Source organism: Mustela nigripes, chromosome 16 (assembly GCF_022355385.1).
Source record: "Mustela nigripes isolate SB6536 chromosome 16, MUSNIG.SB6536, whole genome shotgun sequence".
In the NCBI taxonomy this organism is placed as follows: Eukaryota; Metazoa; Chordata; class Mammalia; order Carnivora; family Mustelidae; genus Mustela; species Mustela nigripes.
Window position 1 is genome coordinate 667,457 of NC_081572.1, and position 24,192 is coordinate 691,648.

Sequence of the window (24,192 nt, forward strand, 5' to 3'; positions counted from 1 at the left end):
ACCCACGGGATGCGTAGGTGTTTGTGCACGCACAGAACACTTCTAGAAAGTCACGAGGAGGTGTCCACAAGCGTGTCCTCTGCAGGAAGGAGTCTCCATGAGACACACGGGCACCTCTCATTGTTCCTTCCTGGAACACGTAAGTGGTTTCGTGAGGTTTCTGCACCATCCAAAATAAACAAACTTGTTTCACTTTCAGGACGCAAGGTGTTTTACCTGCGCACAGGGATAAACCAGTCTCAGCCCTCAGCTGACTCTCAAGGTCCCTCACACTGCGGGACCCTCCTACCCTCCCGCCTGAAGAGCCCTGTGCCTCGGGGTCTTGGTGGCCACCAGCTGCTGCCCAGGAGCCCCTGCTGAGCCGAGGGACCCTGGGCAATGCTGGATGTGATGGGGAGGAAGGGCTGACTCGGGAAGTGGCCTCAGGGATGAGCCCCTCCTTCCGGCCCAGGCGCAGTGCCTGGGGGGCTCGGCTGGGGGGAGGCACAGGGGCCTGGGGCAGGCTCGGGGATCATTCATGGGGCCCCCCTCAAGCTTTGCTGGGCTCTGGGTGGGGGCCGGGTCTTCCGGCCTCTGTACCCACAGGGGAGTGCCGTCGTCCCGGGAGTGTGACCCGCGCCGGGCCCTCTCTGCCCACCAGACAAATGTCGTCCTTTGGAACATCTCCCTGCCCGCGGGCCGGACCCTCCGTGAGGACAAGGGGGCTGGTCGGTGGGGAGCAGCAGGGAGGGCACAGCCCGGCTCCCACTCTGGGTCTGGACTAATCGAAGCTGTGCCCAGCCTGGGGGGCCTTCGAAGCTGGGCCGGGGCCCAGGACAGCACCAAGATCAAACAGCTGGACACCAGCCAAACCTCCCCCGAGCCTCCTGGCTCCCCCTCCGAAGACTTAAGGAGAAAGTTTCTTCTTAGTGATTTTTACAAGAACCACGGGCGCACGTGAGCGATGAGCAAACCCTCACACCCGAAGCTGCTCTGTGGCTCTGACCTCGTTCAGGTGCCCCTCGGGACGGGTCTCCTCGCCCACGCAGGACCCTCCGTGGGGACAGGCTGGGAGGAGGGCCGCCTTCTGGCCGGGGTTCGTGAGGAGAGGCTGACCTTCTCCGCGCGGGCCTCCCCTGCCCGCTCCTGCCCGCAGCCCAGGGCCACCTCCAGATGCAGTGGGGCGCCCGCGCCCGAGACAACTCGGGGCCTTCCCACGCTCCGGTGGGGTCTCAGCGGACGCGGCTGGCCCCACGCGGGCGCGCACACACCGACGAGGACCGCAGGCCCCTGGTCCCTGCGCGGAGGCCAACCCGCCCCCCCCAAAGGAGCATCTGGTCAGCTTTCCTGGAAGATCGCCCTCGCTGTTTTCCTGTTTGCTTCAGGAGGAACGTCTAGTGACGTGTTTTCATTTTTATCTTTTTTACATTTTATTTTCTCAGTGTTCAAGGCTCCTTGTTCGCGCACCCACGCCGGGCCCGCGCTGGTGCGGTGTTTCAACAAAGACACGGCGAGGAACTACCGAGGAAGTCGTGAACCTCTTCTGTGAAGCCAGGGCGGTTCCCAGGACGCCAGACTTCCCCGAACTCGGGGTTTCCTTCCCGGCGGCGCGGGGTCCCGGGGCCTCGCTCCCGCCTCTCCGCCCTGGCCCCGCCCCGCCCGGGCGCCCGACTGTCCTCCCCGCCTCGGCGCGCACAGGCGGCGGCCGCGGGGCCTGGAGCAGCGGCGCGGGAGCCGGGGCGCAGGTGAGCGCGCGCAGGGGTGGGGACGCGGGGGGACGCGCGGCCGCCGGCGGCGTGGCGGGGGCTCGCGCGGTCCGAGGGCTCCGGGAGCGGGGGTGGAGCCCCTGGGGCGCTGCGCTGACCCGCGCCCGCAGACGTGCGGCCCCGAGGGCTCCGCCGGAGCGCGTGCGCCAGGGGACCGCGGGCAGAGGGTGCGCGCGGCTGGGGAGGAGAAGGGACAGAGGCCGCAGGTCGCCCTGGGGACCTGCCTCCCCGCGGGGCCCACTCTTGAGAGGGCAGGGGGGTCGCATCTCGGGGTCGTGCAGACTCACACTCACTTTCGTGGACTCACACCCAGGATACGCACACACTCGCTCTCACAGCCCCATAAAAGAGAAATGAGCCGCGGGAGACTTCCCCGACCCGACCCGCAGGGACCCCGTGCCAGCGAGCCGGGAGAGGAGCTGCCCCTTCTCAGGCTTCCCTTGGCATTGGGTTTGGCAGCCATCTCCGACTTCGTGCATCACGGCAGCGGGTTAATGAGCTGCGGCATGGAAACCACTTTCCAGCCGGGCGTGGGTAGAGGAGCCCAAGCCCCTGGGAGGCCTGCCTGTCCCCTGGGACTGTGACAGTGGGGGTGGGGGGAAGATGTGCTTTTGGCCCCAGGGCCCGGGGGAGGGGGCTCCGGCGCTGACGGGAAGAGGGTTCTTGGAGCAGGCGGTTTGGGAGACAGGAAGTGTGTGGCCGCCCAGTCCCCAGGCCTGGAGGACGGCACTGCCCAGCGGGGGACCCCTCCCAGCCACAGCAGCCGCACCCTGGCTGGGGCGCTTCCCCTAGTCCTGCTCAGGCTGGGGGTCCAGAGCCCTTTCGGTCACAGCGCTGGTGAGAGGCTTGGCCCGCTCGACCTGACCTGACCTCGTGCACAGGCTCATGATCCCCGCCGCAGGGGAGAGAGGGGCCTCTCTTCGGGGCTGTGGGAGCACCCAGCCCCCTCCCTTAGCTTTCCCTTTTCCCAAATCCGGACACGCACTTTCCGATCATGTTGAGTTTTAGAATATGGGTGAGGTTCAGTTGGGTGAGGCCTGGAGCGGACGACCAAGAAGGAATTCTTGAGACGTCTTCGGTGCAGAATGGTGGTTTATTAAAGTCCGGGGACAGGACCCGTGGGCAGGAAGAGCTGCAGCCCCGGGGGTGTGAGGGGTGGCAGGTTATCGGGTTAGGGGAGGTAAGGAAAAATGGAGATTTCGGTAGAACTTTCATAAGCTAAAGAGCTACGGATGCGGCAGGGGAGGCCTTGCCCTTGCCCAGGTCGCTATTCCCTTCTTAGCAAGGTGCGGACATTAAGACAGCTGGGCGGTCCCTAAAGAATGTCACGTATGTCCCACCCGGGGTGGGGGGGGGGGCTGCAGGGCTCAGCTTCTGCTTTGTCCTCAGCCACCCGGCTGTCCCCTCATCACTGTCACTGACTCCCACATGTGGATAGCTCCAGAACCCGTGAGTCGCCCTTTGTCGGGGACCCACAAATGTCGGCTGTGTCGCTCCCTCTCCGGCACGCAGACACATCCGGGGGCACCCACCAGGGCAAAGCCTGCACCGCGTTTGTTCGCCCGCCGCCCGCCCTCCTGCTCCACTGCAGCCGTCTTCTCCCTGTGCCTTTCCCCACCCCGTCCCGGTCCTCTGGTTTTCCTCGCCTTTGCTGTGCTGGGAAGTGGGACAGTTCAGGCAGGGGAGTGAAGCCGCCACAGTTAAAAGACACACTTGATTTCGATAAATGAGTCATTCTTCACACACACGTATGTCCCTAATCCTGCATGGAACTTGGGCTACAGATCTGCTCCTCGCACGTACCTCGGTGTCTGTACTGTGCCTGGCGAGCCCAGAGAGGGGCCTGTGTCATCAGAGTGAAGTTTCTCTGAGCGAATTCCCCAGAACAGCCCAACACCTGTCCTTGGCTGCGCTTGAATCTGAGTCCAAACAGCCACGGAGGTGGGGTCAGGCCAGCCAGCGCTGGGGGCAGGTGGACACAGTCGCCACTGGGAGGGAGGAGCATGGCTCAGCACCGGCAGCCACCCTCAGGGGCCTCCAGGACCCAGGCACTGGGCCTCCCCAGCAATGAGCTTTGCTGGCCGGGTACTCGTACTGGGTAAGGGCTGCCATCCAGAGATGGCCCGGACTGGGTTCTGTTCCTCACAAGACAAATGAACGGGCAGAGCCAGCACACAGGAGGCAGGACTTATAAATTACATTCTGTGGGACCTCTGCTGCCTTTGGCTCTGTGCCCCGAGAGTGGCCACCTGTGACTCATGTTCAAAAGTGCAAAGTCCCCGGAACCACATCCAAATGGGACTCACACGACCTCCGGCCTTCCCAATAAAGATGGGATTCCCCAGACCCGGGAGCAGGAGTATCGGGAGAGCCAGAACGGCGCCGTGAACAGTGAGGGGGAATCCCGCCTGGCTCCCTGCCCTGCCCTCTGGTCTCTGGACTGTTCCGAGGGGGAGAGGCCGAGCCAGGGAATGCCCTCATAGATAAGCCCGGGGTTCAGCATTGGCACCCATGCCACCTGCCCGGCGGAGGCCCATGCCCCGATCCAAAAGGAGGACCACTAGTCAGTGGTAAAAGCCAGGTGGTGCCCAGGACAGCTGTGGGAGTCCCCAAAGGCTCAGGGCGGCAGGATGTGCAACAGGACGTTGGAAGCTTCCCAGTCTCTGGTCCGGATCCCCTGTCTCTGGGCCCGTTCTTTTCCTTTTTAACTTTTTTTTTTTTTTTTTTTTAAATCAGCTCCACATCCGATGTGGGGCTTGAACTTAGGGCCCTGAGTGGCATGCTCTACTGACTGCCCCCCAGTGCCACAGGGACTGTGATGGAGGGTGTGATGCCAGCCCAAGGTGAGCAAGTTTGGAAGTGAAAAGGGGTGCAACCCAGGTAACCCCTTATCCTAAGTGTGGAACCAGGGGACCCCACCAAGAGGCGAGACCTCTCCCAACATAAGGAAAGTGTGGAGAGGGGCTGAGAGACGCTGTGCGTGAGGCGAGAGCCGTCAGAGCCTGGAGGAAGCTTCAGAGGAGGCGGAGGGCTTTGGGCAGTGGAAGAGAAGCCTGGAGCCCAAGCCAGTGCCCGTCCCGGGGCCCATGTCCTCAGTGGGCACAGCATCTGGCCTGCCTTGGAGGACACAGCAGAAGCTGGCCAGGGGCTACGAGAGGACGCCGGTGGTGGTAGGAAGTCCGGGACACTTCCTGGCTTGTTGTGTAGACAATTCAGTGCACATTAGAAAAACATACATAGAGGGACACCTGGGTGGCTCAGTTGGTTGGGCAGTTGCCTTCGGCTCAGGTCATGATCCCAGGGGCCTGGGATCGAGTCCCACATTGGGCTTCTTGCTCGGCGGGGAGCCTGCTTCTCCCTCAGCCTCTGCCTGCCTCTCTGTCTGCCTGTGCTCAATTGCTCTCTCTCCTTCTCTCTCTCTGACAAATAAATAAAATATTGAAAAAAAAAAGAAAATAAAACAAAAACATACATAGAAACAGCACATCTAACCATCGCTGTAGATGCATATTTCTTTTTTTAATTAATTAATTTATTTGACAGAGAGATCACAAGCAGGCAGAGAGGCAGGCAGAGAGAGAGGAGGAAGCAGGCTCCCCGCTGAGCAGAGAGCCCGATGCGGGGCTTGATCCCAGGACTCTGGGATCATGACCTCAGCCGAAAGCAGAGGCTTTGATCCACTGAGCTACTAAGGCGCCCATAGATGTGTATTTCTTAAGGTGAGGTCAGAGTAGATAATATGATTTTAAAAATTAGTCCATGTAAAGTAATTGTTAGGGTTGGGGGATGAATGGAGTGTTAGAAACTGCCGAGGTGGGGGGGCCTGTGATGCTGGCAGGGCTGGCCCCGGCTGGTATGCTTCCCTCAGCAGATGAAAACCTGCGAGCAGAGGTGAGCAGGCCAGGGCCGCCTGGGGCTCGGGGCACCCGACGCCCCATCTCCTCCAGGGGCCCGTGCCCTGGATGAGGATGGCCAGTTTCTCCCACACCAGCTGCCTCATGTGACAGAGGCGAGGCTGCCTGCCTTTCACTTTCCTTTTGCTTGTTGGCACACCACACCCTCTCCAGGTCCCACTGGTCAGGTCAGCACGTGTGACGTGCACACACCTTCAAGGCGGTGACCAGCTCTCTGTGTTGCCCGGTCCAAGGGAGGACCAGAGGGGGCCCTGGCGGGGAGGCCACTCAGGTCCCTGGGGCTGAGCACCCGCCGTGCGCGTGGGTGGCACGGGGTCCGGGAGCCGGCCGGCATCCCAGAGGACCCCGCAGAGACAGCCCTACTCTGCGTGGAGTGAGGCCCTGGTGCAGGATTGCGAAAGAGCCCATCGTGTATTTATTCTCAGTCAACATCCCGGACGGTTTCATTGGAACTCGGAACGTGACTGCGAGTTTATGGAGGAGAGACGCCCGGCAGCGGGCAGGACGAGGCCTGATGAGGGATGTTTCAGGGGAAGGGCTCTGTACAGTGCAGACTGTGGGCACCTCCTGCCGTTCCCCCTAAGTCCTGAGGTCGCGCCCAACCAGTGCGGTGGAAGTACCCGCACGTCTGGATGGAGGGCGCAGCACCCCATCTGCTGGGCATGCCGCGCGCACCGGGCCACCAACCGGAGGCTCTGCTGCTCCCTCAGCGCCCGGGTCCAGCGGCCGCCAGGTGGCATTCTGGTTCCCGTGGGAATCCTGCCCACCGCGCTGGGGACACCTGCCCCTAGTTCCATGCGCCTTCACCTCTCACGCGGGGCCGGAGCCTGGGTCAGCGCCTGGCCTCCCTGGAGGGTGCTCTCACCTCCAGCCGGAGGAGAGCGTGGCCTGCCTCCCCCCGCCCCAAGACCGGGGCACCCTGGCCCACATCGCAGCACCGAGAAGGCGTGGGCGCCCGAGGCGGCGCGGAGCTTGGCCAGGGGCAGCAGGGAAGAGAAAGGTGCACTGATGCCCGACAGGAGACCGCGCTGGGGGAAGCTCTGGCCCCCATCCCAGGCGGCGACCCTGGGAAGCTCAGCAAGGACTGGAGGGAGCTCCAGAGGCCCCTGCGGACGGTTCTCCGGGCAGGAGGGCAGAAACACCGCGGGGCTCGCCTGGGGTTTCCTCCACGGCCAGGCAGAGGCCAGACGCCACAGATGGGGCTGGGGCTCAGCTCGCATAGTGACCCACGGCCTGAATCGGGAATCGGGGAGGCCGGTGCCCGCGCAGAGCTCTCCCTCAAGCTGGCACAGAGGGCTCTGGCCACGGGCCCAGGAGAGACCCCCGGGATCGGCAAGGGTGCCTGGGGCCAAGGGGCACGATTGTGTCTTTTCCCATTTCAGAAGATTTCTGTCGGGGGTGAAAGAAGGGAAAAAAATGTGTGTCTTCTAATTTAAGCAAAGTTATTTTGTAATAATGTTTGGGAGCAGCAGAGCAGATCCTATCTGAGGTGCCAGGAAAAGACCCACAGAAAGTTTCGGTTCCTCTTCCTAGAACCCTCCGTCCGCATAAGCAGCATTTAATGGGAGTGAGCTGTGCGTGTCTGATCTTGGCGGTGGCCGATAGGCATCGAAACCAGCCAGGCTGCCACGGGATCGCCTCCAGCCGTGAAACGTCCGCTCTTCTGTGTAATTCAGAGCAGATTCCTTCCGGCGGGGCCGGGCCGACGCCCCTCCCTCCTCGTTAGCAAGTTCTGGTTTGAAGAAGAAAATTGATTTTGGTTACGCTAATAATATTCTCGAGGGGAAACAAACCTGCAGGGACAGATATACAAAGCAGAGCGGAGAGCCTGTCTTCCCGGGGTGAGCACAGCTGAGGGAGTCTACGTTGGGAGTGGCGGCGTCCCGGGCGAGTCGCCCACGGTTAGCGGCGTGATGGACGGCACAGGGGGGCCACGCGTGGGATGTCTTGGGCGCAGCCCACTTTCTTGGAAGAAAGTGTGGACCGTGTCACGCGACGCTTGCACAATGGCCTTGAGGGGATTCGTGATTCGCACGTGGAGGTCCAGTTCGGTGCCCGTGGATCCCCCACGGTCTGGGAGGTCTCTGGAAAAGGACACCTGAAAACAGCAAACAAGTAACACTTCTCGTAACAAAACCGTGACTTTCAAAGAAAACACGGACGTCGTAAACATGTAGAGTCTTGTTGCTCCAGGAATAGTCTGAAGAGAAATGTTGGAGCAGGAGCACGTTTGTCTTGCGGGTGGCACTTTGTTTCTCTAAAACGCGAGTCTTACAGCCCCGTAAGGAGGAGACGCTGTACCCCACGAACGCAGGCAGACTTTGCGAAGGCGGTGGCAGCATGGCCCCCCGATATAGTGGGTGGGGACCCAACGAGTAGCTTCCTAAGATGCCGGGCACATTCAGCACATCAGCCAAAACCCTCAGCCGCGGGGACTCAGGGTCTGTGACACACGGGCCACTTGGCTCAGCACAGGTTCTCGCCCCCGGGAGCCCAGAGCCTTGTGTGGACTGAGAGAAGGAAAGCCTCCATCCGTCAGCCTGGCCGAATGCCCGTCCTTCTGTCTGTCCCTCCTTACCTGTCCCTGTGGAGGACCGGCCAGCTCGGGCCAGCCCTGAGCCAGTGGGCACAGCCTGTGCACAACCCCTCCCTACCCGCCCCAGGAGTGTGGCCGCCTGGCCAGAGCCCCGTGGGATGGAGGCCAGGAGCCCAGCAAGTGGTTTGCACTTACCATTGTTGAAACTCTTCTCACCTCAAATTAGATGTTTCTTTCAAAAGCTGGATCCGGCCATTTTCCTTTCGTAGTGGTTGTACAGGGCAGGGCAGGCCTTCTCTCGCTCCAAGTGTTTTCACAGAAGACCACGCCAGGAGACCCGCCATGAGCCCCGGGTTTGGCGGGTGGGGTCAAGGTGGGAAAACACGCCTGCCTGCTCAGGCCCCCGGGGGTCTGGGGAGCTACGCGCAGCAGCACGGAAGCGGGTGCTCTGTGGCCCTGGTGGGGCTGCGATCATGCCTCCCAGCCCCACTCCCCTGACTGGGGTCAGGACTGGGCCTGGTCACCAGTGGCCCCACGTGTCTGGAGGCCATTAAGTTCAAAGTTCCCAGTGCTCCTGGCCTTGGTGCCGCATTCCCCCCAAACAGCTGAATTCAGGCAAAACTGTGGAGACACGAGGAAGACCAGGGGTTGCCAGGGGCCCGGGGAAGGGGATGAGCCGCTGGAGCACAGGGTTCGGGGACAGCTCTGTCAGGGACGCGATGACGGACGCAAGCCATCACGCGTGTGTCCAGACGGCCCTTCCGTTCGACACACGAGTGAGCCGTGCGGTATGCGAAGCACGGACTTCGGGCAACGCCCGCGTGTGTGCCGGCTCACGGACCGCGACGCGTGTGCCCCCACAGCGCGCCCACGTGTCGACTCTGCACTTCCCGCCCAATTTTCCCGTAAATCTAAAACTGCCCAAAGACAAAACAAAAAGTCTATTATTCTTATTTTTGTAATCAAAAGGTCAAGAAATGGCCTGGCAAGCAATTTTAAAAGACTTTTAAATAAGGGCGACCGGCCAGCTCAGCGGCCAGGAGGCGAGACTCTTGGTCTCGGGGCTGTGAGTTCGAGCCCCACACTGGGTGCAGAGTTGATTTAAAAATAAAATTTTAAAAATAAATATATAAAACAGAATACTTTCAAATAATTTAATCAGAAAAATGTCACATTAACAAAGGTCAAGAGGGCTGCAGAAGCCCGAGGGGGCGCTGGCGTCAGAGGAGACGGAAGGCTGCCTCGTGAGTCCCACAGGAGGGCTCCTTTGCTTGATAAGAGCCCGTCCCCTAAGGACGTCTCGAAGGAAGCAGGTGCCCCCAGCCCAGGAAAGGGCGAGGGTGGGGAGGGCAGGGGCCCCCAAGGCGGTCTCGGAATGGTGTCAGATCCCTAGTGGGCGTGACCGTGTCCACAGGAACACAATTCAGGCCAGTTTTGCACATTTATCGTCATTATGGTGCTGTCAGCAGGGCTCTCTCCCAGTGACGTCCCTCTTGGCTTGTCCGTGTTTCTTGTTTGTCTGTCAGTGGCCCACGTCGCATACATTATAAAGGTACAGAGAAGGTGCAGGAGAAGAGGCCTCGCGGGGCTCTGGCCTCCGGGCACAGCTGGTCAGGGAGCAGCTCGGGACTGCTATCCGCTCCTGGCCAGGCTGCAGCCCACAGACTTCCGATCCTGTGGCTTTCCTTCCTCCAGGGAGTGTCCCAAGAACCAATGAAGAGGACACAAGACCCCTGAGGCTGCCTCCCTGTCCTCCTGGCCATGCTCACCTTGACATTCACCCTCTCGGTCCCCCAGATGCTGCGGATTGTCCTCCTGGTCACCTCCCTGAGTGCTCAGAATGGAAGTAAGTCTCAGGATGCCTCCCTGCAATGCTGGTGGCCCAGCAAGGGGTTGGGAGGGGGAGGCAGGGGTGGGAGGAGCAGATCCACATCGGGCCCAGTGGGACCCAGGCCCCAGGTAGAGACCGTGACTTTGAGAGGGGCTGCCCCAGTGCTCCTGGGCCACAGTGGGATACGCCAAGTCCTCCCCCGGATGGCAGACAGGGGTGTCCGCTCCAGTGCCCAGTGATGACCATCAGAACGCGTATGGGGATGGCTAAGAGCGTGTCCAGTTTCCATGGGAAAGAGGGTCAGGCCCCTTAGTGACAAGTGTTGTGGCCAGAGGAAGGGCAGCAGGACAAGTCTGAGGGCTCTCTGCCTCGGCTCTGGTCCCCGATCCTCCTTGGGCCAGTGGCTCCAGCATCACCTGGGAGCTCGTTAGACATGCAGACTCTTGGGCGCGCTCCGTCCTGCAGAATCAGGCCAGCCCCTCACACACGCCTCCAGGGGAGGGCAGAGTAGATGCCGGACCCCAGGGCACCTCAACCCAGTGGAAGAAATCACAGGCAGAGGGAGCATCTGTGGCCGCCCCGGCTGCTCCCGGGTGCGGTCGGGGCGGGGTGCCCCCGGCTGGGTCATCAGCACATCTGGGATCAGCGGGAAACCTGTGAGCCGCAGAGGCCCGAGGCTCCCAGGCACTGGGCAGATGATGGCGGTGCCGCCCGCCCCCCACCCCCCAGCTCCAGCTCTGCCGGACTCTGACAGCCCGAGTCAGCCCCCCCGCGGGCGTGGTGACGGCGCGGGCATCCAGAGCAGAGGGCTCTGTCTGGCCTGGGGCCCCCCGCCCGGCGGCCTCTCTGTAGGTGGGGCAGGGGGTGCCTCAGAGTTGTTTGAATTTCTGTGCGAGGTGTGTGTTCATGCAACACCTTGACAATTTTGTAAAGATGCAGAGAAGGCATTTTATTTTATTTTTCTATTTAAATTCAATCAGTTAATACCGAGTGAACTGTTAGTTTCAGGGACAGAGGTCAGTGACGCGTCGGCTGCTCACGACGCGCAGTGCTCGTCGCATCCCGTGTCCCCCTCAGCGCCCGTGACCCAGTGCCCCCGGCCCCCAGCCCCGGCCCTCCAGCCACCCTCGGTCTGTTTCCCGTGGCTGAGGGTCTCTTACGGTTTGTCTCCCCCTGATTTCGTCTTGTTTTGTTTTTCCTTCCCTTCCCCTTGGCTGCTCTGTCTCGTTTCTCAAACTCCTCGCATCAGGGAGATCCCGTGATGACCGTCTTTCTCTGACTGACTTATGCACTGAGCACTTGCAAATGCAAGATTTCATCCTTTCTGATGGCTGCATCGTGTCCCTGTCCTCTACAGACCACGTCTGCAGAGAAGGCATTTAACACCCTTCCTCAGGACAAACCCCAGCTGCTGAGGGGGACAGCGGGGAGACGGGGTCGGGCTCCTGCTGCGGACACGCATGTGGAGGTCTACGTCCACGGAGCTGTGACCGTAGCCACCTTCTGGAACCCAGGCAGTTTCCTGCCGGCTCCACGGCCTCCCCGAACCGAGCCCCCCTGCCTACTCTGGTGCCTGCTGGCCCGCGCCCGCTGGCTGAGCCGCCCTGGCCAGCTGCACAAGGTGCAGACATGGGACTGCGGCCTGGGAGGGGCCCATGGTCCCCACACCCCGGGTTTGCTCAGGCTGGTACCTGTCTTGCAGAATTTCCACCTCACACACCCTCTGCTGTGGGCTCCCAAGGCCCCTGCCACGCTGTGTGGACTCGGTGAACTGTGGGCTCACGCAGCACACGGCGTGCCCAGAGCTCGTGCCACTGCCTGGCATCTGTCCACCTGTGCCTGGTCCCCGGTGGAAAGTGCCACAGCAGGACCAGGAGGGCTGGGCTGGCTAGCTCATGTTGTGCGAAGCCCCGCCTGCCGTGTGCTGGGGCTCCGGGTCCCTGTCGCTCAAGTTTGCTCAGACTGTGCGGTGAGGCTGGCGATGGGTGACCGTTCCAGGACTTGGCCTCCCAAGATGGTGGGGCGGGTTCCATGGCCAGCAAGGCAGGCGGAGGTTGGGGCCCGTGCTCGTGGCTTCTGACAGTGGCGGTGGCGGTGTCCTGCAGGAGCAGGGAACCTTCCTTGTGGAGTTGAGTGTGCACGCCTGGCCCAGGAGCCCGGGGACAGTGAGGCGGCTGCAGGTGTGGCCACGACTGCACAACACTCCGGTGAGTGCACAGAGAGCGCGCCCTCCTTCCCCAGAATCCGCCTGCAAGGAGGGGTCCTGGGGGACGTGCCGGGGCCCGGTGACACGCCACACTAGCCGCGCGTGAGGACACACACGCCTCCCCGCTTTGCCTCCGGTGTTGTTTTCCCGCTTGAGGCCCACGTGCTGACCCGTCCGATGGGCGGGTACGGAGCTCCTGCGTCCTCCAGCTCCCCGAGCTGGGCCTGGGCGCCCCTGGGGCCTTCATCGCATCACCGTCCCTCCCTCGACCCCGGGGAGGGTGGTCAGTGAGCGTCCTGAGGCCCCGCCATGACCCACGTGTGACCTGTCCCCTAAACGCAGAATGGGACAACCCCACCTGCACCGAAGGAGTGGTGTCCGTGCCCCGAGGGGAGCGCGCCGTGATGGGCTGCAACATCTCCAACCCTTTCCTCGGCGTGGCCGTCACCCTGAGCACCCCCGGGGCCAGTGTCCAGCCGCTCTTCCGCGTGCGGTCCCCGGGGTGCTTCTGCCGGGAAGGGTGGCAGCTCCGGGTACAGGGAGGCGAGGCCCAGCTGGTGATCGACAACGCCAGCGACGCCCAGACCGGATGCTACAAGTGGCACCTGCAGGGTCTGCAGAGGAATATCGGGGTCACCACACTGAACGTTTCGGGTGAGGACGGCATCTTCGTCCCCCCAGCTCACCCCAGGGCTCTTCGTATTTGGGAGGGGCGGGCGAGCCGTTCGTTCCCCCCCAAAAGTGCCCTGGGACAGGCCCGGAGAACGAGGCCTGGGCTCCGACAGAGCAGAATGAGACGAGACCCGCCTCTGCTCCTCCGGGGACCTGCGCCACCAGGGGGTCAGGCGGGGGCTGCCCTGCCCAGGGAGGAGGCGAGGCCGTGCGCCTCCCGCTCTGCCCCAGGCCCCTCCCTCTCACCGGCTGGGCTGGGGGGTTTCCACCCGCAGCCCCTGCAGAGTTTCGTCTGCCCCCGCAGGGCCCACCTCCCTGCTCTCACCCAGATGCCCCATGATGCCTCCACTTCTCCCCGAGCCGGTCCCTTGCCCTGGACACTGTCCACCTGAAGGGTCCGGCAGTCCCCGCCCGACAAAGGCCCCCCCTCCAACCAGTCCACACCCATGCCCCTGCCACCTGCGGTCCCGCTTCCACTGCCCTCACGCGAGTGGTTCCTCACGTCCCCTCCACTTGGAGGGGCGCTCCCTGTCCCGCATCCCCTCCGGGACACCGCTCAGACCCACAGGCAGCGCCCGCCCCACCGGTTCCAATCACAGTCCCCCTGGGCCGTGCGGTGGCCGAGAATGTGGCTGAGAACGGTGCCCCGGCCTGGCCAAGCCCAGGGAAGGGACCCAGCGAGCCTGTGGGGACTCGGGGTACCCTCCTCTCATCTGATTCTTGGGCCTGGGGGGCGGCGGCAGGGGCAGCGTCCCAAGACCTGAAGGAGAGAGGACGTCTGCTCTTTGCAAATCCCTGTGGTAGGTGTTCTCACCCTACACCCAGGTCCCCCGGGCTGTCCCCATCCTCCATGCGGCACCGCTGTCCCCCTGCACACCCCGCCCCTGCTCCCGGCCCATGGGGGCGATGTCTCCCTCAAGGGTGCGCGAAGGCAGCCAGTGGCTCCTCGTGGTGAACAAGTGTCCCCCTGCCCCCACTTCCCACAGGCCGGGAGACGCCGTGCCCGCCGGAGGCTGGAGACCCGCTCACGGAGGCGCTCGTGGTCAGCAGCGTCGTGGTCGGCCTCCTTTTCCTGGTGCTCGGCGTGTTAGCCTGCATCAAAGGCACAGGCCCCCCGAGCTACGCCCCCCCGAAGTGCTCAGGACCCCAGGTCTGAGGCCCTGCGCCTAGTCTGTGGGCTGGTGGGGGCTGGGGGTCACCTCGGGCCCAGAGAGGGCACACGCCCCTCCCTCAGAGGACCCCCGCTGGCAGTGGCAGGTGCCTCCCTCCGGGTCAGGCCCACTGGGTCCCCAAAGCACTCATTTGTCCCAGGACACCCTGGGGGCAGCACAGAGGTTGGACTTCCGGCTCCTTACGGGAGACCTAAGACGCGGGGCCCCGCGGGTGTGTCTGCATGCGTGTGAGCACACGCAACCCGAGTGTGCCCACACATTCTGACTCTCATCCCCGCTTCCCTCCCCAGGAGAGCTGGTTCTGAACTGGCAGACGAGGCCTGTGAGGGGGGTGATGTACGGGCCTAAAACCCAGAGCCGACTCCAGGAGTCCTGCCCACTCTGAGGCCACCAGCACCCGAAACCCGCCCCTCAGGAGTGGAGCCCCACGTGTCCCGCCTCCACCCAGCTGACATGCAGCGGCGGCGACAGAAGCAGGCCCCATCCCTGCCTCTGGCACAGGAGACCCGCTCAGCCCTTCTGCCCAGAGGCCAGCTTCTGCCCGGGCCGAGGAGGGAGGGGCGGGAGGAGAGGGTGTGGCCCAGGCTGACCCCACCCACCCCAGCCTCCCGCCCCTGTCTCAGCGCCCACGACCCGTCCCCCACTGCAGCCCCGGCAGATTCTCTGGTCAAAAATGGGAAAATCGGGGGCGGGGAGGGGGGCTGGTTATGGACACGGGGGAGGGTATGTGCTATGGTGAGTGCTGTGAAGTGTGTAAACCTGGCGATTCACAGACCTGTACCCCGGGGATAAAAATATATTTTATGTCTAAATAATTTTAAATTTAAAATTAGAAAAAAAAAAAAGGAAAATCTCAGGGATGCCTGGGTGGCTCAGTGATTAAGTGTCTGTCCTCAGCTTAGGTCAGGATCTCAGGTTCCTGGGACGGAGTCCTGCCCAGCGGGGAGTTGCTTCTCCCTGTGCCTCTCCCCTGGCTCATGCTCTCTCTCTCCCTCTCTCAAAAAAACAAAAATCTCTGGGGCGCCTGGGTGGCTCAGTGGGGTAAAGCCTCTGCCTTCGGTTCAGGTCCTGATCCGCGCATCGGGCTCTCTGCTCAGCAGGGAGCCTGCTTCCTCCTCTCTCTCTGCCTGCCTCTCTGCCTACTTGTGATCTCTGTCAAGTGAATAAGTAAAATCTTTTAAAAAAGGAAAAAAGAAGTCTTAAAAAAAAAAAAGCCGGGAGAAGAAATCTGAAACATTTGACCTCAAAGAACCTCTCCCTTCTCTGCCCCATGGGTGCCTGGGGCCTGGGCTTCCAGCCTCGGGTGCAGAAGCAACCGGCTGCTGTACCCTGGAGATGCCCCAGCTTGGGTCTTAGCTTGATCTGGGCGCACTCCTGTCTTTGGCCCTGGGCAAGAACAAATTTGGCATCCCTCCTGCCCCTGGTCCTGAGGTCACGCTGTGGGGGACGGAGGCCGGAGGCGGAGCGCCAGCGCCACCAGCACCAGGAGGGGCCAGGAGGGGTCGCTGAAGCCAGAGCCCCTCGGCTAGGGAGGGGGCCGGAGGCTCCTGGCAGTCAGGCGACCACACAGCCCTCCCCACCCCGACCTCCCAGCCGCAGGGTTCCCTTCCCTCACCTGCCCACCTGCAGGCCCTTCCCTGTCCCTGACCCTTTTGTCAGATGTCTTCACAATCACAACGTGTGACTCCATGGAGTGGATTCTGAAGAGGGACACACATTCGGGGATACCTGGGTGGCTCAGTCGGTGAGGCATCGGACTGTTCATCTCAGCTCAGGTCCGATCCCAGGGTCGTGAGTCCAAGCCCCACGATGGGCCCCAGGCTGGGCATGCGGCCTACTTCAAACGTAAATAAAATATGCACTCGGTGCTCTGAAAACCCAGAGCGCTGATCTTTGCGATGAATAAAGTAAGTCAACCAAGAAGTCATCAAATGACCTGAGAAGTACACGTGTTTTAAGTGGGGAAAAACACAAAAACTGAAAGAAGCTGCTTCCTGTCCTAAAGCACTAACAAGGCAGGAAGGCATCCAAAGAGGCTGCTGGGGGCGGGGGCGGTCGCCCCTCCCTCACCGCGGAGAGCCCAGGCGGGAGGCCCTGCCTGCTCCCTTGACTTGGACCTAGACCTACGGCAAGTCCTGGGCCTGGGTCCTCCACTGTTTTCATTTCCTCCTTCTTGCTTGTGTTTTCGCGGGTTTCTATAAGAAGATAGAGTTCTGGGGCCTCCCTCCAGGCCCCGCCCCTGCCGCCAGGCCCCGCCCCTGCCGCCAGGCCCCGCCCCTGCCGCCAGGCCCCGCCCTCCGCCCGGGCTCCGCCCCCTGCTCCTCTGGCCCTGCGGGCCCCGCCCCCACAACGCGGGGATCACGGAATGGTAGGCCAGATTTCTAGGCATAAATCAGGTTGGACAGAAGGTGACCCAGAGGACCCAGGGCATCCGGCCCCTGACCCCACCCCCCGAGGGACTCCCCGGCTTTCTCCTGGTCCTGCCCCCCACCTCCGGCCTGTGGAGACACGGCGGGGGGTGGGGGACCAGGACAACTGGTCACCCGTTGGGCTCTCAGCAGGACAGTGCGGAGGGGTGAGAGGGGGTGAGGACCGCCCCTCCCAGCCTGGCCCTCTGCACCTCCCCTTGCCGGTGGCACCGCTCCAGGAAGCCCTCCGGGAGTGCCTGGACCACCAGCCACCGCCTCCCACGCGCTGTTACCTGGGGGTTCGGGGCGGTGCCTCCGAGCTGGTGGCTCGCAGGCGGGCGCTGCAGACAGGAAGAGTCTCAGCCAGCCGTGAGCGGGGCCCTGCTTCTCCCTCGGCGCTGGTCTGCGGGGGGGCAGGGTGGCGGCCAGCATGGCCCCAGAGCTCCCTCTGCTCCCCCTGCGCCTCTCTTATGCCTGTACCCTGCTCGGGGCTCTGGCCACCCAAGGTAAGCCCTGCCCTGCCTCACCGTGTCCCCCACTGTGCCCCCACCTGGGGATGCTCCTTCCTGGGAAGGGGGTGGTCTGGGGATCCTGAGCCTGACCTCCCCACCAAGCCCTCCCCACCCCCAGTGACGTCGAGGTGCAGAATCTTTTTCTTTACTTAAATGTCTGGCGATTCTCTTTTACATAATTAGCAAGGTTCCCCGGGTTATGAGAGAATGTTGTCCGCTAGTTTGCTTTTTTTTCTATTTTTTTAAAAAGATTTTATTTATTTATTTGACAGACAGATCACAAACAGGCAGAGAGGCAGGCAGAGAGAGAGGAGGAAGCAGGCTCCCCCCAAGCAGGGAGCCTGATGTGGGGCTCGATCCCAGGACCCTGGGATCATGACCTGAGCTGAAGGCAGAGGCCCAAGCCACTGAGCAACCCAGGTGTCCCTGTTAGCTTTTTAAGACGGGTCCATGTGCAAAGTTCTGCAGTAAGGTGGAAACAGTGGGGTGGGAGACACAGTGGGGAGACACAGAAAAAGAAAGAAGAGCAAAAGAAAGTTCCAGAATTTAGTTTGCTGAGAAGCTGATGCTTGGGCTACATTAGGAAAGTTCCCTGGGACAACTGGTGGCTCCGTCCATGAAACGTCTGCCTTTGGCTCAGGTCACGATTCCAGGGTCCTGGATCAAGTTCCATGTTGGGATCCCTGCTCAGTGGGGAGTCTGCTTCTCCCTCTCCGTCTGCTGCTCCCCTTCTTGTGCGCTCTCTCTCTCTCTCTCTGATAAATAAAATAAAGTAAAGTAAAATAAAATAAAAATAAAGAAGGTTCATGTTTGCACCAGGAAGCTGGGCTGGCTGGGCCCCAGCTGGGCAGACAGAGACATTTCCGGGCGTCCCTCAGACAAGCCCAATGTGCCCACCGCACAGAGCCACCCGCTCTTGGTGTCTGGAAATGATGGGGACACTGAGGCAGCCAGCAATGGAAAGAGAGAAGGAGACAGCACAGCCTGTCTGGCTATCTTGGGCCAGTCTGTTAAGAGAAGGAGAAGGTGTAGGGGCAGGGAGAAGTGGTCACTGCCCGGTGAAGGACCAGCTGCTCTGGAAGGAAGGGGCCGCAGCCCGAGCTTCCCTGCAGCCCCAGTGTGCAGAGAGGTCACAGGCAGCTGGCCCCGGTGTGGCCCCATCAGTGTTCGTGTCCGGCCACTGAGGTGTGTGTGCCCCAGAGCAGCGTCCATTGAGAGGTCTCACTGGGGTGACACGGCCACAGCGGGCTGTCCCAGGGCCCCTCTGTCCCTCCGGCGTGCCCTGCAGAGAGGAGGTCCCTTCCCCCTGTCCCCGGGCCAGGCTGTGGTGACAGCAGGGGGTCCTTCCTGCAGAGGTGCGGCAGCTCCCCCCCTACACGATTGCCTCCGAGGGGGGCTCCATCAACATCACCTGCTCCACGAGCGGGCCCCTGGCCGGGGTCTACCTGAAGCAAAGGTGGCCAAAGTCCACCAGCGTGATTTACTATGAAGACAAGAAGCAGCCCACGGTAGACGAGTGCTTCCGAGGTCGCGTCGCCTTCTCCGGGCTGCAGCACAACCTGACCATCACGCTGAGCCGCCTGCAGCCGGCCGACGCTGGGGCTTATGTCTGCCAGGCCGTCATGGACGACCTGGTCTGGGGCCCTGGCACCCTGGTGCTGGTGACAGGTAAGGAGCGTGCCTGGGACCCACTCCGCCTCCCTGCACAGTAAGCCAGGCTCCACCTGCCCTTGTCTGCCCCAAAGCGTCCTCTATGCTTGCTTGAGATGCTCATTCCAGCTGGAGCCCGCTGCCTCCAGGAAGCACCCTGGATTGCCCATCCCCCCACTCCAGAGCCCCTCCATGAACCCCGAAGGCTCTTGTGGAGTGGAATCCACCACCTGCCACACACCTCTCCGTTCGTCTTCACAGACGAAGTGTCCCAGGAAGCGCACACGTGCCCGAAGTCTCAGCTGACCTCGGCCTTCCCTGTGGTCCTGGCTGCGAGCTGCTTCTTCCTCGGGCTGGCGATAGGGGCAGCATGTGTGCTGAGGAAGACACAGGTCAGTGTGAACCCCCAGATATCTCCTGTGTCCCTGTCAGCCAGCCCCTCGAAGAAAGCAGGGCAGGAAGGAGACGGTGAAGCCCCAGAGAAATCCCAGGACCTGTCCACCCCTCATCGGGGTCCCTGGGAGTTCTGAGGGTTCAGGTGGCAGGGTCCGAGGTAGGAGGGAAACCCAGGAGCTGGGGCGGTGAGCAGGGATGGGCATGGCCCCCCAGAGGGTGACAGCCACTGAGGGGAGGGGAGAGGGTCCAGGCAGACGCTCAGAGAACATGGATGGCGGCATGTATGTGGCCGTGTGAGTGTGAGCACGTGTGCACAGGAGTCTGGAGGTGTGAGGTTGGGGGCCGGTGTGAACATGCGCTGGGGGGGACAGAGACAGGTGCCAGGCAGTGGTCAGCTCTGCCCTGGTCACTCACCTGCCGCTGCCCAGCTCCACATCCCGCTGAGACAGCCCCCCCCAGCCCCCCCACCCCCGCCCCCAGCCCGGGGGGACCTCAGGGCTGCTCAATGCCCCCTGTGAACTGACTTCACGCAGGCCCCAAAGCCCAGCAGCATTTCAAGGGTGGAGTCTAAAAGCTTCCTAAGCGGGCGTGCGCTGAAGCAAGCGGGTGTCCCGGAGCGAGCTGGGCCCTGTACCAAGAGGACAGGCTTTCCCTTCCAGGTCAAGAGACTGTGCTGCGCGGAGGACAAGAGCTCAGCATGTGTGGTGTACGAGGACATGTCCTGTGGAGGCCCCAACAGGATGTGCACCCCCAATGAGTACCAGTGAGCCCAGCAGGACCCTCTCCAAGCCTCCCCCTGCCCAGGCGCAGCTCACAGAAGACCACCTGACCCACCGCTGACCACCTGACCACCTGGCCCACCCAGCAGCTCCCTGCAGCCATCAGGCTCCTGGCGTCCCGGGCCTCCTCTAGGAAGCCTTCCTTGCCTACCTCCTGCCTGCCACACTGCCGTGCCCGGCTGGTTCTGGCACGCTGGGCCCCCCAGGGAGGAAGCCCATGTCCTGCTGCTGGCTGCCCTTCCCCCACACGGCAGCGGGAGGAGCTTCTCTATGCCTGGACTGGGCCCAGGGCCCAAGAGGCAGGGGAAGTCCAGTCCCAACCCCAGCGCAGGCTTGCCAGAAATAAAGCTTCTCTTCCCCCCTTCTGACGCCGCATCTCTCTGTTCCTCACCCAGCTCCGAGCCAAGGAGGGGGAGGGCTTGACTGATCCCCGCCCCAGACATCTTCTAGGACTTTTGTAGCCAGTGTGATTACGTGCGTGCGTGCGGGGACCCCCGAGGAAGGGGAGGAGCAAGGGGGCACTTTCCATGCTCCAGGCCACAGGGGGGCTGCAGGAGGGGCAAATCAGCCAGAGCGCTCCCCCAGGTCTCAGCCAGCCCTCAGCCCCTTCACCTGTCCTCACCGGCCCCCCCACCGAATGGGGAGGGCGTGGGAGGGGGGCGCTGGCAGCGGTCGGCCTGGGGTCTAGAATGAGAGCCCCACCCTGGGCTTGCTCCTGCGGGAAGGGGGGCGATGGGAACTTGGGGAACCTGCTTGCTGTCCGGGGAGAGCAACCGTAACGCTTGCCATGGGGGTGCACCGTACTGGGTATGGCAATTCTCTCCTGTGGACATGTAGATCATTCCCGAGTTGTGAATTTTTGTATCAAAAGCAGGCAATGGATAGCAATGTAATCCTGTCATCACTGTGCTGGACATGCTAGGCAGACAGACAGGCAGACAGATACCTAAATTGAAGCCTGAGAACCTCAAGTACAGGGGAAGGCGGTGGGGAACCAGGACTTGGACAATGATCAGGCTCTTCATCGCGAGAAAGAGCCTGATCATTGTCCAAGTCCTGGTTCCCCACCGCCTTCCCCTGTACTTGAGGTTCTCGGGCTTCAATTTCCTCATCTGTAAAATGGGGACAATGTCTGCCCTACCTGGTAGGGCACCATGAGGACTGAACTCCACAGGTAAACCCTCAGAATAAGCCTCCACTGAGCAAATGCTCTGTCAACCACACACAGAAGGTGGAAGCAAGACCCTGACTGTGAGAAGCAAAACTTGAAGGAACAGCCTCCATCCCCAGGCCACAGATGGGGGCAGGGAGCTTTGAGACTTGGAGAAACAGGGTGGTTGGGTGCCGTGGGGAACAGTAGCATTGGCTCCTTCCCACACTGGCCCCCCAAGCCAGAGGATGGCCACTGACCCTCCCATGAAAGCTAAGTTCCCAACACAGGAGCGAGCCAGGGAGGACAGCCGACAGGGAGGGGCTGGCATGGATTGGGCGGTCTCAGCCTACCCCCTGGGGCTCACCCCTCCCCTCTCCAGGTTGGCCTGTCCCCCAACCCTGGACCAGACCTGACCACCTCAAGACTCATGGCCTGCTACTCGTATCATTAGGAGACAGCCGGCCAACTGGGCCACGTCCACCTCTGGGGACAGGGCTAACCAACACCAGAGTCAAGGACACTCACAGAGGACAGTCATCGAAACATCTGCTTGGAAAGGTCGGGAATAAAACCATAATTGTTGGCCCAAGAAATAGCAGATGGAATGAACAGCAAGAGAGGGAGGCAGATCCGATGGAGGAACTCTCCCAGAAAAAGAGAAGGAAAGAAGCTCTCAAAGATATAGGCAGTAGAGGAGAAACTTACCCAAGGAAGCCCAAGAAAAGGAGACTCTCAGTAAAGGGGCCCCAGACAGCCCCCCAGCAAAGGGAGAGGGAGAAGGCAAGCCTGCACCCACACATTTCAGGGGCAAGGGAGAAATCCCAAATCTCAAGTGACATCAGATTTCTCAGAGACAAGTCTGAATTCAGGAAGACAATGGCATAATACCTTTAACTACTGAAAGAAAATAACTTGTACTTGAAATGTTATCATTTCAGTGTAAGGATGTGATAAAGATCTTCTCAGGCACATGAAGTCTTCAGACACTCCATCCAAAATGGACTTTGGAATCACTCTTGGAGGCCGTGTTCAAATAAGGGAGACCCAAACACAGGAGAAAAAAGACGGAAGTTACAAGCAAGCTTACTTTCCTCCAAAAAACAATGACTAAAGAGAATGAACCGACAATCTACAATCTATGGGCAATCTACTGACAATCTAGAACTGAAACTGTAGATTAATACCAGCACCGTGAGACCGAGAGGGAAGGCCGTGAGAACACGTTGAGACATCTCTCTCGTCAGAAGGAAGAGGCACAAATAAGCTTAAGAAATCATTCCGTGAAAGTGAGCAGGAAGGGGGTCCCGCGCAGCCGCAGTGAGAACCCGAACAGAACATAACTGCATAAACCAGCAGAAAGAGCTGCCTAGCAGAAACAGGAAAAGAGAAAAAAGATAGATGCAAAGAATGTGCAGTGAATACAAAATATTAAATGAGGTGACAAAATAAACGAACTTAACAGCAAGCACAATTAGCCCCGATGACAGGACTTACAACTGATGTGATTATACAGGGCGCCTGGGTGGCTCAGTCGGTTGAGTACCTGCCTTCGGCTCAGGTCAGGATCTCAGGGTCCTGGGATCGAGCCCCACAAAGGGCTCCTGCTCAGCAGGGATCCTCTTTCCCTGCCTGCTGCTCCCCTTGCTTGTGCGCTCTTTCTCTCTGTGTCTCTCTGTTAAGTAAATAAATAAAATCTTTAAAAAAATTATAAATAAATAAAAATAAATAAGTAACCAAAGTAATTATATAATAAACACCTTCACAATAAATGTGAATGGGTAAAACTCACCAATTAAAAGACAGGGCCAAACTGGGTTTAAAAGAAAAGATCCAGGGGCGCCTGGGTGGCTTAGGGGGTTAAGCCTCTGCCTTCAGCTCAGGTCATGGTCCCAGGGTCCTGGGATCGAGCCCCACCTTGGGCTCCCTGCTCAGTGGGGAGCCTGCTTCCCTTCCTCTCTCTCTGCCTGTCTCTCTGCCTACTTGTGATCTCTGTCAAATAAATAAATAAAATCTTTAAAAAAAAAAAAGATCCAACAATATATGATTGGTGAGAGATAACACCTTATTGTTTTCAAAGATTTTTATTTATTTATGTGACAGACAGAGGCTTAACCCACTGAGCCACCGGGCGCCCCAAGAGATAACACTTTAAACAAAATGACACTAATAGGTTGGAAATAAAAGGATAGGAAACATAAAAAGCAAGTATGAACCAAAAGCTGGAATTATCAATCCCATTCCTAACAAAATAGAAATATTGGTTAAAACAAGAACAGAAATATAGGACGAATGTCGGTACCTATGAACCTAAAAATAAATGGGTAAAATATGTAAACCCAGGAATGACAGAGGCACTGGGAGGAGTCAATAAATCGACCATTTCAACCTGAGGTTTTAGCACGACCCTTTGAATCTGAAGCCATTCATCCATACGGAGTCCCACACTCATCAAGCAGAAACCACAGGAGAACCTTTTTTTTTAATGATCATTTACCGTCATCAGCTTCTAGGCTAAAACAGAAGCAGAGTGAGGTCTACAGGCCCAACGCAGTCTCCGTGAATTACAAACACACACCCCAAAGTAGGAGTGCACAAGTCCCCTTCACTGGAGGCGTGGGATGACATACACAATACTCGAGAGGCCGCCAGTGGGACAGCCGGGAAGGGACGGGTGCGTGCCGGGAGAGCGGGCCCCTGCACGTTGAGGAGGGGCAGAGAGGGTCGTGAGTCCCCTGGACGGTCCACAGGGGCCCCTACCAGGGCCCACCTGAGGGCCACGTGGCCCCGAGGCTGCACCACACCCTAGTCCTCACCCTGTCCCCTGCACCCTGGGTGCGACTGGCGAGGCGGCCTCCAGATGGTCCTGCGTGGGTGCGGAAAACACGGGGCAGTGCAGGTGCTCCCCGGGAAAGGCAGCAAGTCCAGCCTTGTCAAGTCTGAGCCCGTGCAGACTGAGAGGGGCCCCTCCAGAAACAAACACAAGATCACAGGTAGAAATTGGGAACAAAAGTGCATATTCAGGACGGGAAAAGAAATCACAAATTTCTAAAAGCATCCAAACCGTCCAGAAAATGATATTTTTAAAAAAATAATGGATGCCACCAACCATTCTGCTTCTTGCTACATAATTTCGCTGCCTGCTCTTTGGCCTCCCCTCCAGACGACCAGGACTTTGTGATGCTGTTTTCTAGAGAGAGCACAGAGTTTAAATATCATTC

The 24,192-nt window shown here is 60.3% G+C and overlaps 2 protein-coding genes and 1 long non-coding RNA gene across 4 annotated transcripts; 2 read left to right on the forward strand and 1 right to left on the reverse strand.

Annotated features, from left to right (window-relative positions):
• Window positions 1–1,475: 1,475 nt before the first annotated feature.
• SECTM1 (secreted and transmembrane 1) lies at window positions 1,476–16,006 on the forward strand. Of its 2 annotated transcripts, XM_059378493.1 has the most exons (7): window positions 1,620–1,724; window positions 9,891–10,041; window positions 12,132–12,233; window positions 12,575–12,886; window positions 13,648–13,704; window positions 13,891–14,054; window positions 14,367–16,005. In XM_059378493.1, the coding sequence occupies exons 2-7, from the start codon at window positions 9,957–9,959 to the stop codon at window positions 14,379–14,381; spliced, it is 735 nt and encodes a 244-aa protein (XP_059234476.1). In that variant the 5' UTR covers window positions 1,620–1,724; window positions 9,891–9,956; the 3' UTR covers window positions 14,382–16,005. The 2 variants fall into 2 exon arrangements, with proteins under 2 accessions (XP_059234477.1, XP_059234476.1); XM_059378494.1 differs by lacking the exon at window positions 13,648–13,704 and having other exon boundaries at window positions 1,476–1,724; window positions 14,367–16,006.
• A 405-nt stretch (window positions 16,007–16,411) lies between these two features.
• Window positions 16,412–20,189, forward strand: CD7 (CD7 molecule). The gene is made up of 4 exons (XM_059378495.1): window positions 16,412–16,990; window positions 18,350–18,664; window positions 18,908–19,038; window positions 19,702–20,189. Exons 1-4 carry the CDS (start codon window positions 16,915–16,917, stop codon window positions 19,807–19,809), a joined length of 630 nt encoding a protein of 209 aa, XP_059234478.1. The 5' UTR covers window positions 16,412–16,914; the 3' UTR covers window positions 19,810–20,189.
• On the reverse strand, window positions 16,998–20,063 carry LOC132003171 (uncharacterized). The gene is made up of 3 exons (XR_009400158.1): window positions 19,973–20,063; window positions 18,888–19,023; window positions 16,998–17,751 (listed from the first exon to the last, which is right to left on the reverse strand). It is a non-coding gene; the product is annotated as an uncharacterized LOC132003171 (long non-coding RNA).
• Window positions 20,190–24,192: the final 4,003 nt, after the last annotated feature.